This window comes from Bombina bombina, chromosome 2 (genome assembly GCF_027579735.1).
Source record: "Bombina bombina isolate aBomBom1 chromosome 2, aBomBom1.pri, whole genome shotgun sequence".
Taxonomy (NCBI): domain Eukaryota; kingdom Metazoa; phylum Chordata; class Amphibia; order Anura; family Bombinatoridae; genus Bombina; species Bombina bombina.
Genome location: NC_069500.1, coordinates 469,570,163 through 469,584,761, shown reverse-complemented (window position 1 = coordinate 469,584,761; position 14,599 = coordinate 469,570,163). Strand labels below are relative to the sequence as shown.

The 14,599-nt window shown below is 38.0% G+C and overlaps 1 protein-coding gene across 2 annotated transcripts in view; it reads left to right on the top strand.

Annotated features, from left to right (window-relative positions):
- ANKRD13A (ankyrin repeat domain 13A) overlaps positions 1 to 14,599 on the top strand; it is a 115,543-nt gene that overhangs the window by 54,649 nt on the left and 46,295 nt on the right. For both annotated transcript variants that reach the window (XM_053702094.1, XM_053702095.1), the window contains exon 11: positions 5,267 to 5,424. In XM_053702094.1, the coding sequence (XP_053558069.1) occupies positions 5,267 to 5,424 (158 nt within the window). The remainder of the gene's footprint in view (positions 1 to 5,266; positions 5,425 to 14,599) is intronic.

Here is a 14,599-nt window from a genome sequence, read left to right as displayed (position 1 = left end):
TCAACTTCTAATGTGCATGATATACCTGTAAATTTTAAAGAATTTGTTTCTGAATCTATTATGAAGGCTTTGTCTGCATTTCCACCTTCTAATAAACGTAAAAGGTCTTTTAAAACTTCTCATTTAGCTGATGAAATTTCAAATGACCAACAACATAATAATTCATCCTCTTCTGATGAGGATCAATCTGAAACAGAAGATCCGTCCTCAGATATTGACACTGACAAATCTACTTATTTATTTAAAATAGAGTATATGCGTTCTTTATTAAAAGAAGTGTTAATTACTTTGGATATTGAGGTAAACGGTCCTATTGACGTTCAGTCTAATAAACGTTTAAATGCTGTTTTTAAACCACCTGTGGTTTCTCCAGTTGTTTTTCCTATTCCTGAGGCTATTTCTGATATGATTTCTAGGGAATGGAATAAGCCAGGTACTTCCTTTATTCCTTCTTCAAGGTTTAAGAGATTGTATCCTTTACCAGCAAAATCTATAGAGTTTTGGGAAAAGATCCCCAAAGTTGATGGGGCTATTTCTACTCTTGCTAAACGTACCACTATTCCTATGGAAGATAGAACTTCCTTTAAGGATCCTTTAGATAGGAAGCTTGAATCTTATCTAAGGAAGGCCTATTTATATTCAGGTCATCTTCTCAGACCTGCTATTTCTTTGGGTGATGTTGCGGCTGCATCAACTTTCTGGTTGGAAAATTTAGCGCAACATGAATTGGATTCTGACATATCTAGCATTGTTCGCTTACTGCAACATGCCAATCATTTTATTTCTGATGCCATTTTTGATATTATCAAAATTGATGTTAGATCCATGTCTTTAGCTGTATTAGCTAGAAGAGCTTTCTGGCTTAAATCTTGGACTGCTGATATGACATCTAAATCTAGATTACTATCTCTTTCTTTCCAAGGTAATAATTTATTTGGTTCTCAGTTGGATTCTATTATTTCAACTATCACTGGAGGAAAAGGAGTTTTTTTGCCTCAGGATAAAAAACATAAGGGTAAATCTAATGCTTCTAACCGTTTTCGTTCCTTTCGTCAGAATAAGGAACAAAAACTCAATCCTCCTCCCAAGGAATCTGCTTCCAGTTGGAAGCCTTCCTCAAATTGGAATAAATCCAAGCCATTTAGGAAACCAAAGTCTGCCCCTAAGTCCGCATGAAGGTGCGGCCCTCATTCCAGCTCAGCTGGTAGGGGGCAGATTAAGGTTTTTCAAGGATTTTTGGATAAAATCGGTCCAAAATCATTGGATTCAGAGCATTGTCTCTCAAGGGTATCGAATAGTATTCAAAGTAAGACCTCCTGTGAGAAGATTTTTTCTCTCACACATTCCTGTAAATCCAGTAAAAGCTCAGGCTTTTCTGAAGTGTGTTTAAGACCTGGAGTCTTCAGGGGTAATCATGCCAGTTCCTCTTCAGGAACAAGGTTTGGGGTTTTATTCAAACCTATTCATTGTACCAAAGAAAGAAAATTTGTTCAGAAAAGTTCTGGATCTGAAAATTTTGAATCGTTATGTAAGAGTACCAACTTTCAAGATGGTGACTATAAGGACTATTCTGCCTTTTGTTCATCAAGGACATTATATGTCCACAATAGACTTGCAGGATGCATACCTTCATATTCCGATTCATCCAGAACACTATCGGTTTCTGAGATTCTCTTTTCTAGACAAGCATTACCAATTTGTTGCTCTTCCATTTGGCCTAGCAACAGCTCCAAGAATCTTTTCAAAGGTTCTGGGTGCCCTACTATCTGTAATCAGAGAACAGGGTATTGCGGTGTTTCCTTATTTGGACAATATCTTGGTACTAGCTCAGTCTTTACATACTGCAGAATCTCACACGAATCAACTAGTGTTGTTTCTTCGGAAACATGGTTGGAGGATCAATTTACCAAAAAGTTTCTTGATTCCTCAGGCAAGGGTCACCTTTTTTAGGCTTCCAGATAGATTCAGTGTCCATGACTCTGTCTCTAACAGACAAGAGACGTTTAAAATTGGTTGCAGCCTGCCGGCACCTTCAGTCTCAGTCATTCCCTTCAGTGGCTATGTGCATGGAAGTTTTAGGTCTCATGACTGCAGCATCGGACGCAATCCCCTTTGCTCGTTTTCACATGAGACCTCTACAGCTTTGTATGCTGAATCAATGGTGCAGGGATTATACAAAGATATCACAATTAATATTCTTGAATCCCAATGTACGACACTCTCTGACATGGTGGATAGATCACCATTGTTTGGTTCAAGGGGCTTCTTTTGTTCGCCCAACCTGGACTGTGATCACAACAGATGTGAGTCTTTCAGGTTGGGGAGCTGTTTGGGGGTCTCTGACAGCACAAGGGGTTTGGAAATCTCAGGAGGCGAGATTACCAATAAATATTTTAGAACTCCGTGCAATTCTCAGGGCTCTTCAGTTCTGGCCTCTACTAAAGAGAGAACCGTTCATTTGTTTTCAGACAGACAATATCACAACTGTGGCTTATGTCAATCATCAGGGTGGGATTCACAGTCCCCAAGCTATGAAAGAAGTATCTCGGATACTTGCTTGGGCGGAATCCAGCTCCTGTCTAATCTCTGCGGTGCATATCCCAGGTGTAGACAATTGGGAGGCGGATTATCTCAGCCGCCAGACTTTACATCCAGGGGAGTGGTCCCTCCATCCAGATGTGTTTTCTCATGGCCTCTCATCTAAACAAGAAACTTCCCAGATACCTGTCCAGGTCCAGGGATGTTCAGGCGGAAGCAGTGGATGCGCTGACACTTCCTTGGTGTTATCAACCTGCTTACATCTTCCCGCCTCTAGTTCTCCTTCCAAGAGTGATTTCCAAAATCATCATGGAACAGTCTTTTGTGTTGCTGGTGGCTCCAGCATGGCCACACAGGTTTTGGTGTGCGGATCTGGTTCGGATGTCCAGTTGCCCGCCTTGGCCACTTCCGTTACGGCCGGACCTACTATCTCAAGGTCTGTTTTTCCATCAGGATCTCAAATCATTAAATTTGAAGGTATGGAAATTGAACGCTTAGTTCTAAGTCATAGAGGTTTCTCTGATTCAGTGATTAATACTATGTTACAAGCTCGTAAATCTGTCTCTAGAAAGATTTATTATAGAGTTTGGAAGACTTACATTTCATGGTGTTCTTCTCATAAATTCTCCTGGCATTCTTTTAGAATTCCTAGAATTTTGCAGTTTCTTCAGGATGGTCTGGATAAGGGTTTGTCTGCAAGTTCCTTGTTTTATTTCACAGAAAAATTGCTGTACTTCCTGATATACACTGTTTTGTACAGGCTATAGTTCGTATTAAGCCTGTCATTAAGTCGATTTCTCCTCCTTGGAGTCTTAATTTGGTTCTGAGGGCTTTACAGGCTCCTCCATTTGAACCTATGCATTCTTTGGACATTAAACTACTTTCTTGGAAAGTGTTGTTCCTTTTGGCTATCTTTTGGCTATCTCTTCTGCTAGAAGAGTTTCTGAGCTATCTGCTCTTTCTTGTGAGTCTCCTTTTCTGATTTTTCATCAGGATAAGGCAGTTTTGCGGACTTCTTTTCAATTTTTACCTAAGGTTGTGAATTCTAACAACATTAGTAGAGAAATTGTTGTCCCTTTATGTCCTAAGAATTCTTTGGAGAGATCCTTACATTCTTTGGATGTGGTAAGAGTTTGAAATATTATGTGGAAGCTACTAAAAAATTTCAGGAAGACTTCTAGTCTATTTGTTTTATTTTCTGGTCCTAGGAAAGGTCAGAAAGCTTCTGCTGTTTCTTTGGCTTCTTGGTTGAAACTTTTGATTCATCAAGCTTATTTGGAGTCGGGTCAAACCACGCCTCAGAGAATTACAGCTCATTCTACTAGATCAGTCTCTACTTCATGGGCTTTTAGGAATGAAGCTTCAGTTGATCAGATTTGCAAAGCAGCCACTTGGTCCTCTTTGCATACATTTACTAAATTCTACCATTTTGATGTATTTGCTTCTTCGGAAGCAGTTTTTGGTAGAAAAGTTCTTCAGGCAGCTGTTTCAGTTTGACTCTTCTGCTTTTTGATTTAAGTTTTTTTTTCTTTCAAGAGTGAAAATAAACTTCTTTTTGGGTTGTGGATTATTTTCTCAGTGGAATATGGCTGTTTTTGTTTTAGTCCCTCCCTCTGTAGTGACTCTTGAGTGGAAGACTCCACATCTTGGGTATTGATATCCCATATGTCACTAGCTCATGGACTCTTGCCAATTACATAAAAGAAAACATAATTTATGTAAGAACTTACCTGATAAATTAATTTATTTCATATTGGCAAGAGTCCATGAGGCCCACCCTTTTTGTGGTGGTTATGATTTTTTTGTATAAAGCACAATTATTCCAATTTCTTATTTTTTTGATGCTGACGCTCCTTTCTTATCACCCCACTTCTTGGCTATTCGTTAAACTGAATTGTGGGTGTGGTGAGGGGTGTATTTTTATAGGCATTTTGAGGTTTGGGAAACTTTGCCCCTCCTGGTAGGATTGTATATCCCATATGTCACTAGCTCATGGACTCTTGCCAATATGAAAGAAATGAATTTATCAGGTAAGTTCTTACATAAATTATGTTTTTATTAGGTTTATAATGCTGTTTAGAAAATGTTTTTGTTCATTTAACTTAGTTTAATGATATATTCTGTATTGTGTGATTATTTTATTAGGTTTATAATGCTGTCTAGCATTTAAAGTCTTCATTTCAAAGCTTTTAAAATAATGTATTAGGTGTTACTTATGACAATTTTGAGAGGGGCCTGGAACCTAACTCCCCCACTTCCCATTAACTTACATTATAAACTGGGTTTCAATTTACAACCATTCCTTCTGGAAACTAACCCCGGTGTAAACTGAGGGCTACCTGTATATGAAGTTTTCTCTCCAGAGATAAATGTGAGACTCTAGGTTTACTCTGGAACTGTTCTAGAAAAAGGTTGTCCAAGATCGGGCCTGGAGGTATTCTAGAGTTTTTATGTGGTTTATTTTTCCTACTACTATTAAACTTTTTTTGGTAGCTCATAAGATAATCATTAATTAGCTCCATATGTGGAAACAACATGTGTATATATGGCATGTTTAAGACTGCTTATCTAAAAGTGTACTTTGTTCTTTAATATCATTTCTAAAATGTGTGTTCTGAGTAAAAAACATTGTATTGTGCTGTTCTAGAAATGTATTATTATTTTGTGGTCTTCCTTAGATTTTATTAAAATATATTGGTCAACTTTCATATTTCAACTGTATATCCAGGTTTAAAGGGACATTGTGGATGTGTGAAGACTTTCCACTCTCCTTAGTGGAGCAAGTGACTCCCATAATTGATCTCATGGCAAGAACAAGTTCTCACTTTGCTCATCTTCGTGACTTCATTACACTGCAGTTCCCACCAGGATTTCCAGTAAAAATAGGTAAATTAAAAATATATCTATATATCTGACTGATGTATACCCAAATATGCCATTTTCCACTAATATGCTAATGTGATTATTCCTTATAGCTTTTTTTTTTGGGGGGAAAAAAAGTTTCTTCTGTTGTCCAGCTCTGGTACTGAGGAGTCCTTGTCATTAAAGGGACATGGAAGTCCATATTAAAATTTCAATGTTCAGATAGAGAATTAAGTTTTAAGACACAATTTAATCCTCAGTTCTCCTCTATTCTTCTCAGATTTATCATTTGTTTAAAAAGCAAAGCACTTCTGAGTGCGAGCTTGTGATTGGTAGCTGTGCACATATGCATCTTGAGAGAATAAAAACACAGGCGCCAATATGGCCTAGTAACGTCTATAAAAAGGATTATACAGGTTAATGCAAAATGGGTACTCACAAAGGTGAAGCACCCAATGGTGCAAGCGGAGCAGACTGGATCAATATCAGTGGCCCAGCTCACTGTGTGCCAAACGTCCAGGCACCCGAAGAGATGGTCAGTGGGCAAGGCAATGAAACCTGTCAGTGATAAAGCACAGCTACAATATCCTAGTACAGTAGGAACAGGTGATGCAATCTCACTTAATGATTGTACCTACAAGATGTAGCGCACCTACAGGTGCAGTCACAGAAAGCTGGGACCTCTGAGTCGCCCAGTAGACTATACTCGGGCATAGGTAAAAGGCCTCTCAAAAACACACAAAATAAAGGTCCCAGAAGAAAGCAAGTGTATCATAAAACCATATTTTTATTAAAAACAAAGCAACGCGTTTCTCAGCCCAGCAAGGGCTGTTTCCTCAGGCTATATATTTTTTTTATTGCAATGCCGACTTCCATATAACACATTTGAGCACTCATATTTCACTTTTTGAAGACTTATGATACCTTTATGTTCTGCAAATATAATGTTTTTAGTATAGGTACAAATCTCCAAATCCAGAATTCTTTTTGAAATCCAGACTTTATTATATACTTTAAAAAATAAATAATAAGATATATATATATATATATATATATATATATATATATATATATATATATATAATCTTATTATTTATTTTTTAAAGTATATAATAAAGTCTGGATTTCAAAAAGAATTCTGGATTTGGAGATTTGTACCTATACTAAAAACATTATATTTGCAGAACATAAAGGTATCAGAAATATATATATATATATATATATATATATATATATATATATATATATATATATATATATATATATATATATATATATATATATATATATATATATATATATATATATATATATATATATATATATATATATATATATATATATATATATATATATATATATATATATATATATATATATAATTTTTTATTTTTTTACCACAAGTAAGTCAGTCTTGTCTGCATTTAAGAATACAGAAAATACTAGTGTATATTTATTTAAAACCACAATTATTACATGTCTGATTACAGTACTGTACTATCTTTCTGATGGTACTTTTTATACCAAAGAATTAAAAATCAAAATCTACCTTTAGTTTGCATGTATAAGCTTTATTATGACATGACCTGTAAATAGTGCCTAAATGACATAAGATATTGTCATTTACACTTGGTGCCATTTTAAAATTGCAAATATATACAATTGTTCCGAAATATATGAAACATATTAAAGTGATGGTAAACTTCCACTTTTTTTTATTTTTTTTTGAAAACAAGCTTTATTGAGCATTTTTCAAAGATTACATTTACATCATATACCAGAATCAGGTCATTACATAATCGTTTAGTGTAATAATTAACAGATGCTAGCAGTTGTAAGTCATATTATCATGTGATCATATACATTTTCTATTAAAATGCTATGCCCAACAAGCCTGTTGTATTTTTTAACTTTTCTAATATTACTTCAAACATCAAGAGTAAGTTATAACTGTGTGTCAAAACAACTACAATAACGAAAGAGAGAAGAAAAAAAAAAAAAAAAAGAGAAAAGAAGGGGGGAAGGGGAGGGTGAAGGAGTTGGAGGGAAGGAGTGGGGGGGGGGGTGTTCCTGGTATTGCATTATTTGGTGTCGGAGCTATCTCTTTTATATACTAGCGTCTCTCCAGGTGGCTAGCATCATTTCATGTGTGTCTATTTGATTTGTTTTGAAGTAGTGGAATCTTTCCAATATGAGCAGTTCATCGATTGCGTGGATCCATTCCTCTAGGGTTGGAACATCCCTCGACTTCCATTTCTTAGGTATCAATCTTTTAGCTCCTGTGAGCATTATTAACATCAGCGCTCGTGTTTGTGTGGTGCTTTGCATGTAGGCAATTAGAAAAGAAGGGTTGCTTCTGGGGTATTTGGGATGGTAAATTGCAGTTTGTCTGACATGTGGTTGATCACCCTGTGCCAGTAGTCTTTTATTTTTGGGCATTCCCACCATATGTGAATGAGTGTGCCCTGCTCTCCACAGTCCCTCCAGCACAGAGGGCTAGCTGATTGAAAGCATTTGTGCAGTCTTGTTGGGGTCAAGTACCACCTGCTAGTGAGTTTTAAATGAATTTCCTGCACACTAGCTGAGATGGAAGAGCGTTTAGTTAGTTTAAAGGAGTTAAGCCAAGTATCCTCATCAATGTCACTGCCCAGATCTCTGCTCCAAGCCCCTGTATATGTTGGGAGAGCAGCCCCTGGTGGTATTGTTATTTGCTTATATATATCAGTGAGATCAGTCGTCTGGGTGGTTTGTTTGTCGTGCATAGTGTTTCAAAGGGTGTTAATGTTCTCATGAAGCTCTCCCTGTTTTTGTGATGTGCAATATAGTGCTGAAATTGGTTGTACCTCAGCCAGGAGTGAAAGACAGCTCCAAACTTCTCTGCCATGTCCTGTTGGGGTAATAGCTTCCCGCCCGTTACTGCAAAATGCAATGAGCCTTCGCGAAGGCTGTAGGGCCTACTCATCTGTGTACCCAGATGAGAGTACGGGCGTTCTGGGTTTTCTATGATGGGTATGAGAGGTGAGTGCTTTGTTTGAAATATGCGTACTGGTGTTAATTGTTTTGTCCCAATTTTTCAGTGTTTCTGCTATGATGCTGTATTTACTTATAGTTTTCGGTTGTTTCGCGTGTGAGATAAAAGCCAGTCCTCCCACATTGTTGATGTTAAGGATCTGCCCATCCAATCTGACCCATGCTTTGTGTGCGGAATTGTGGGCCCACTCCACTACTCTCTGCAGGAGTATTGCCTGTCTATAGGATGCCAAATCAGGGAAGCTCAACCCACCTCTGTCCCTTGGCATGTATAGTGTTTTCTTTGGAACTCTGGGTTTAATATTATTCCATATAAATTGTTCCAAAGTTTTTTGGAGTTGTGGGATAAAGTCTTTGGGAATAGGGATTGGAAGGGTTTGTATTATGTAAAGTATGCGTGGGAGGATGTTCATTTTTATGACACCAATTTTGCCTAGCCATGAGAGAGGCTTATTTCTTTCATGTAATTAGCAAGAGTCCAAGAGCTAGTGACGTATGGGATATACATTCCTACCAGGAGGGGCAAAGTTTCCCAAACCTCAAAATGCCTATAAATACACCCCTCACCACACCCACAATTCAGTTTTACAAACTTTGCCTCCTATGGAGGTGGTGAAGTAAGTTTGTGCTAGATTCTACGTTGATATGCGCTCCGCAGCAAGTTGGAGCCTGGTTTTCCTCTCAGCGTGCAGTGAATGTCAGAGGGATGTTAGGAGAGTATTGCCTATTTGAATGCAGTGATCTCCTTCTACGGGGTCTATTTCATAGGTTCTCTGTTATCGGTCATAGAGATTCATCTCTTACCTCCCTTTTCAGATCGACGATATACTCCTATTTATATACCATTACCTCTGCTGATTTTCGTTTCAGTACTGATTTGGCTTTCTACAAACATGTAGATGAGTGTCCTGGGGTAAGTAAATCTTATTTTCTGTGACACTCTAAGCTATGGTTGGGCACTTTATTTATAAAGTTCTAAATATATGTATTCAAACATTTATTTGCCTTGACTCAGGATGTTCAACATTCCTTATTTTCAGACAGTCAGTTTCATATTTGGGATAATGCATTTGAATCAATTTTTTTCTTACCTTAAAATTTGACTCTTTTTTTCCCTGTTGGCTGTTAGGCTCGCGGGGGCTGAAAATGCTTCATTTTATTGCGTCATTCTTGGCGCAGACTTTTTTGGCGCAAAAAAATCTTTTCTGTTTCCGGCGTCATACGTGTCGCCGGAAGTTGCGTCATTTTTTTGATGTCCTTTTGCACCAAAAATGTCGGCGTTCCGGATGTGGCGTCATTTAGGCGCCAAATAATGTGGGCGTCTTATTTGGCGCCAAATAATGTGGGCGTCGCTTTTGTCTCCACATTATTTCAGTCTCATTTTTTCTTTGCTTCTGATTACTAGAAGCTTGTTTTATTGGCATTTTTTCCCATTCCTGAAACTGTCATTTAAGGAATTTGATCAATTTTGCTTTATATGTTTTTTTTCTTACATATTGCAAGATGTCTCACGTTGCATCTGAGTCAGAAGATACTTCAGGAAAATCGCTGTCTAGTGCTGGAACTACCAAAGCTAAGTGTATCTGCTGTAAACTTTTGGTAGCTATTCCTCCGGCTGTTGTTTGTATTAATTGTCATGACAAACTTGTTAAAGCAGATAATATTTCCTTTAGTAATGTACCCTTGCCTGTTGCAGTTCCTTCAACATCTAACGTGCAGAATGTTCCTGATAACATAAGAGATTTTGTTTCTGAATCCATCAAGAAGGCTATGTCTGTTATTTCTCCTTCTAGTAAACATAAAAAATCTTTTAAAACTTCTCTCTCTACAGATGAATTTTTAAATGAACATCATCATTCTGATTCTGATGACTCTTCTGGTTCAGAGGATTCTGTCTCAGAGATTGATGCTGATAAATCTTCATATTTATTTAAAATGGAATTTATTCGTTCTTTACTTAAAGAAGTACTAATTGCTTTAGAAATAGAGGATTCTGGTCCTCTTGATACTAATTCTAAACGTTTAGATAAGGTATTTAAATCTCCTGTGGTTATTCCAGAAGTTTTTCCTGTTCCTAATGCTATTTCTGAAGTAATTTCCAGAGAATGGGATAAATTGGCTAATTCATTTACTCCTTCTAAACGTTTTAAGCAATTATATCCTGTGCCGTCTGACAGATTAGAATTTTGGGACAAAATCCCTAAAGTCGATGGGGCTATTTCTACCCTTGCTAAACGTACTACTATTCCTACGTCGGATGGTACTTCGTTTAAAGATCCTTTAGATAGGAAAATTGAATCCTTTCTAAGAAAAGCTTATCTATGTTCAGGTAATCTTCTTAGACCTGCTATATCATTGGCTGATGTTGCTGCAGCTTCAACTTTTTGGTTGGAGACTTTAGCGCAACAAGTAACAGATCATGATTCTCATAATATTATTATTCTTCAGCATGCTAATAATTTTATCTGTGATGCCATCTTTGATATTATCAGAGTTGATGTCAGGTTTATGTCTCTAGCTATTTTAGCTAGAAGAGCTTTATGGCTTAAAACTTGGAATGCTGATATGGCTTCTAAATCAACTCTACTTTCCATTTCTTTCCAGGGTAACAAATTATTTGGTTCTCAGTTGGATTCTATTATCTCAACTGTTACTGGTGGGAAAGGAACTTTTTTACCACAGGATAAAAAATCTAAGGGTAAAAACAGGGCTAATAATCGTTTTCGTTCCTTTCGTTTCAACAAAGAACAAAAGCCTGATCCTTCATCCTCAGGAGCAGTTTCAGTTTGGAAACCATCTCCAGTCTGGAATAAATCCAAGCCTTCTAGAAAGGCAAAGCCTGCTTCTAAGTCCACATGAAGGTGCGGCCCTCATTCCAGCTCACCAAAAAGTTTATTGATTCCTCAGACAAGGGTAGCCTTTCTGGGTTTCCAGATAGATTCAGTGTCCATGACTCTGTCTTTAACAGACAAGAGACGTCTAAAATTGATTTCGGCTTGTCGAAACCTTCAGTCACAATCATTCCCTTCGGTAGCCTTATGCATGGAAATTCTAGGTCTTATGACTGCTGCATCGGACGCGATCCCCTTTGCTCGTTTTCACATGCGACCTCTTCAGCTCTGTATGCTGAATCAATGGTGCAAGGATTACACAAAGATATCTCAATTAATATCTTTAAAACCGATTGTACGACACTCTCTAACGTGGTGGACAGATCACCATCGTTTGATTCATGGGGCTTCTTTTGTGCTTCCGACCTGGACTGTAATTTCAACAGATGCAAGTCTCACAGGTTGGGGAGCTGTGTGGGGATCTCTGACAGCACAAGGAGTTTGGGAATCTCAGGAGGTGAGATTACCGATCAATATTTTGGAACTCCGTGCAATTTTCAGAGCTCTTCAGTTTTGGCCTCTTCTGAAGAGAGAATCGTCCATTTGTTTTCAGACAGACAATGTCACTACTGTGGCATACATCAATCATCAAGGAGGGACTCACAGTCCTCTGGCTATGAAAGAAGTATCTCGAATTCTGGTTTGGGCGGAATCCAGCTCCTGTCTAATATCTGCGGTTCATATCCCAGGTATAGACAATTGGGAAGCGGATTATCTCAGTCGCCAAACGTTGCATCCGGGCGAATGGTCTCTTCACCCAGAGGTATTTCTTCAGATTGTTCAAATGTGGGAGCTTCCAGAAATAGATCTGATGGCGTCTCATCTAAACAAGAAACTTCCCAGGTATCTGTCCAGATCCCGGGATCCTCAGGCGGAAGCAGTGGATGCATTATCACTTCCTTGGAAGTATCATCCTGCTTATATCTTTCCGCCTCTAGTTCTTCTTCCAAGAGTAATCTCCAAGATTCTGAAGGAATGCTCGTTTGTTCTGCTGGTAGCTCCGGCATGGCCTCACAGGTTTTGGTATGCGGATCTTGTCCGGATGGCCTCTTGCCATCCGTGGACTCTTCCGCTACGACCAGACCTTCTGTCGCAAGGTCCTTTTTTCCATCAGGATCTCAAATCCTTAAATTTAAAGGTATGGAGATTGAACGCTTGATTCTTGGTCAAAGAGGTTTCTCTGACTCTGTGATTAATACTATGTTACAGGCTCGTAAATCTGTATCCAGAGAGATATATTATAGAGTCTGGAAGACTTATATTTCTTGGTGTCTTTCTCATCATTTTTCTTGGCATTCTTTTAGAATTCCGAGAATTTTACAGTTTCTTCAGGATGGTTTAGATAAAGGTTTATCCGCAAGTTCTTTGAAAGGACAAATCTCTGCTCTTTCTGTTCTTTTTCACAGAAAGATTGCTAATCTTCCTGATATTCATTGTTTTGTACAAGCTTTGGTTCGTATAAAACCTGTCATTAAGTCAATTTCTCCTCCTTGGAGTTTGAATTTGGTTCTGGGGGCTCTTCAAGCTCCTCCGTTTGAACCTATGCATTCATTGGACATTAAATTACTTTCTTGGAAAGTTTTGTTCCTTTTGGCAATCTCTTCTGCCAGAAGAGTTTCTGAATGATCTGCTCTTTCTTGTGAGTCTCCTTTTCTGATTTTTCATCAGGATAAGGCAGTGTTGCGAACTTCTTTTGAATTTTTACCTAAAGTTGTGAATTCTAACAACATTAGTAGAGAAATTGTGGTTCCTTCATTATGTCCTAATCCTAAGAATTCTAAGGAGAAATCATTGCATTCTTTGGATGTTGTTAGAGCTTTGAAATATTATGTTGAAGCTACTAAGTCTTTCCGAAAGACTTCTAGTTTATTTGTTATCTTTTCCGGTTCTAGAAAAGGCCAGAAAGCTTCTGCCATTTCTTTGGCATCTTGGTTGAAATCTTTAATTCATCTTGCCTATGTTGAGTCGGGTAAAACTCTGCCTCAAAGGATTACAGCTCATTCTACTAGGTCAGTTTCTACTTCCTGGGCGTTTAGGAATGAAGCTTCGATTGATCAGATTTGCAAAGCAGCAACTTGGTCTTCTTTGCATACTTTTACTAAATTCTACCATTTTGATGTATTTTCTTCTTCTGAAGCAGTTTTTGGTAGAAAGTACTTCAGGCAGCGGTTTCAGTTTGAATCTTCTGCTTATGTTTTTCATTAAACTTTATTTTGGGTGTGGATTATTTTCAGCAGGAATTGGCTGTCTTTATTTTATCCCTCCCTCTCTAGTGACTCTTGCGTGGAAAGATCCACATCTTGGGTAATCATTATCCCATACGTCACTAGTTCATGGACTCTTGCTAATTACATGAAAGAAAACATAATTTATGTAAGAACTTACCTGATAAATTCATTTCTTTCATATTAGCAAGAGTCCATGAGGCCCGCCCTTTTTTTGGGGTGGTTTTGATTTTTGTATAAAGCACAATTATTCCAATTCCTTATTTTATATGCTTTCGCACTTTTTTATCACCCCACTTCTTGGCTATTCGTTAAACTGAATTGTGGGTGTGGTGAGGGGTGTATTTATAGGCATTTTGAGGTTTGGGAAACTTTGCCCCTCCTGGTAGGAATGTATATCCCATACGTCACTAGCTCATGGACTCTTGCTAATATGAAAGAAATGAATTTATCAGGTAAGTTCTTACATAAATTATGTTTTTTCCATGATGAGAGGTCTCTGGTTATTTCGTTTTTTAGTTTGAGATAATTTAATTTAAATAGGTCTTGGGGGTCCTTAGGGAGAAGGACCCCCAGGTATTTTAGGTGGGAGGTCGCCATTGGTATTTGGTGCACTTCGCTCATTTTTAGCAGCTGTGTATGTGATGCTGATATATCAAGTATCTCAGACTTTGCTATATTAAGATGGAAGTTAGACAATTCTCCATAGGTCCCTAGCTCTTCTAAGAGGTTCGGTATGGAGGTTTCAATGTTGGTAAGAGTGTATAGGATATCGTCGGCGTATAGTGCCTGTTTATATTCACTTTCTCTTATTACTATGCCCGAAATACTGGGGTTATTGCGTACTTTCTGTGCCAGTGCCTCGATTGTTATGGCAAACAATAATGGGGAGAGAGGGCAGCCCTGTCTCGTCCCATTGGTGATTTTGAAGGTATCTGAAAGGGTCCCATTTACCCTAAGTCTCGCATTTGGGTCAGAGTACAGGGAGAACACAAGGTTTATAAATGTATTCCCAAAGTTCATGACCTTCAGTGCTCGACGCAGAAAAAGCCA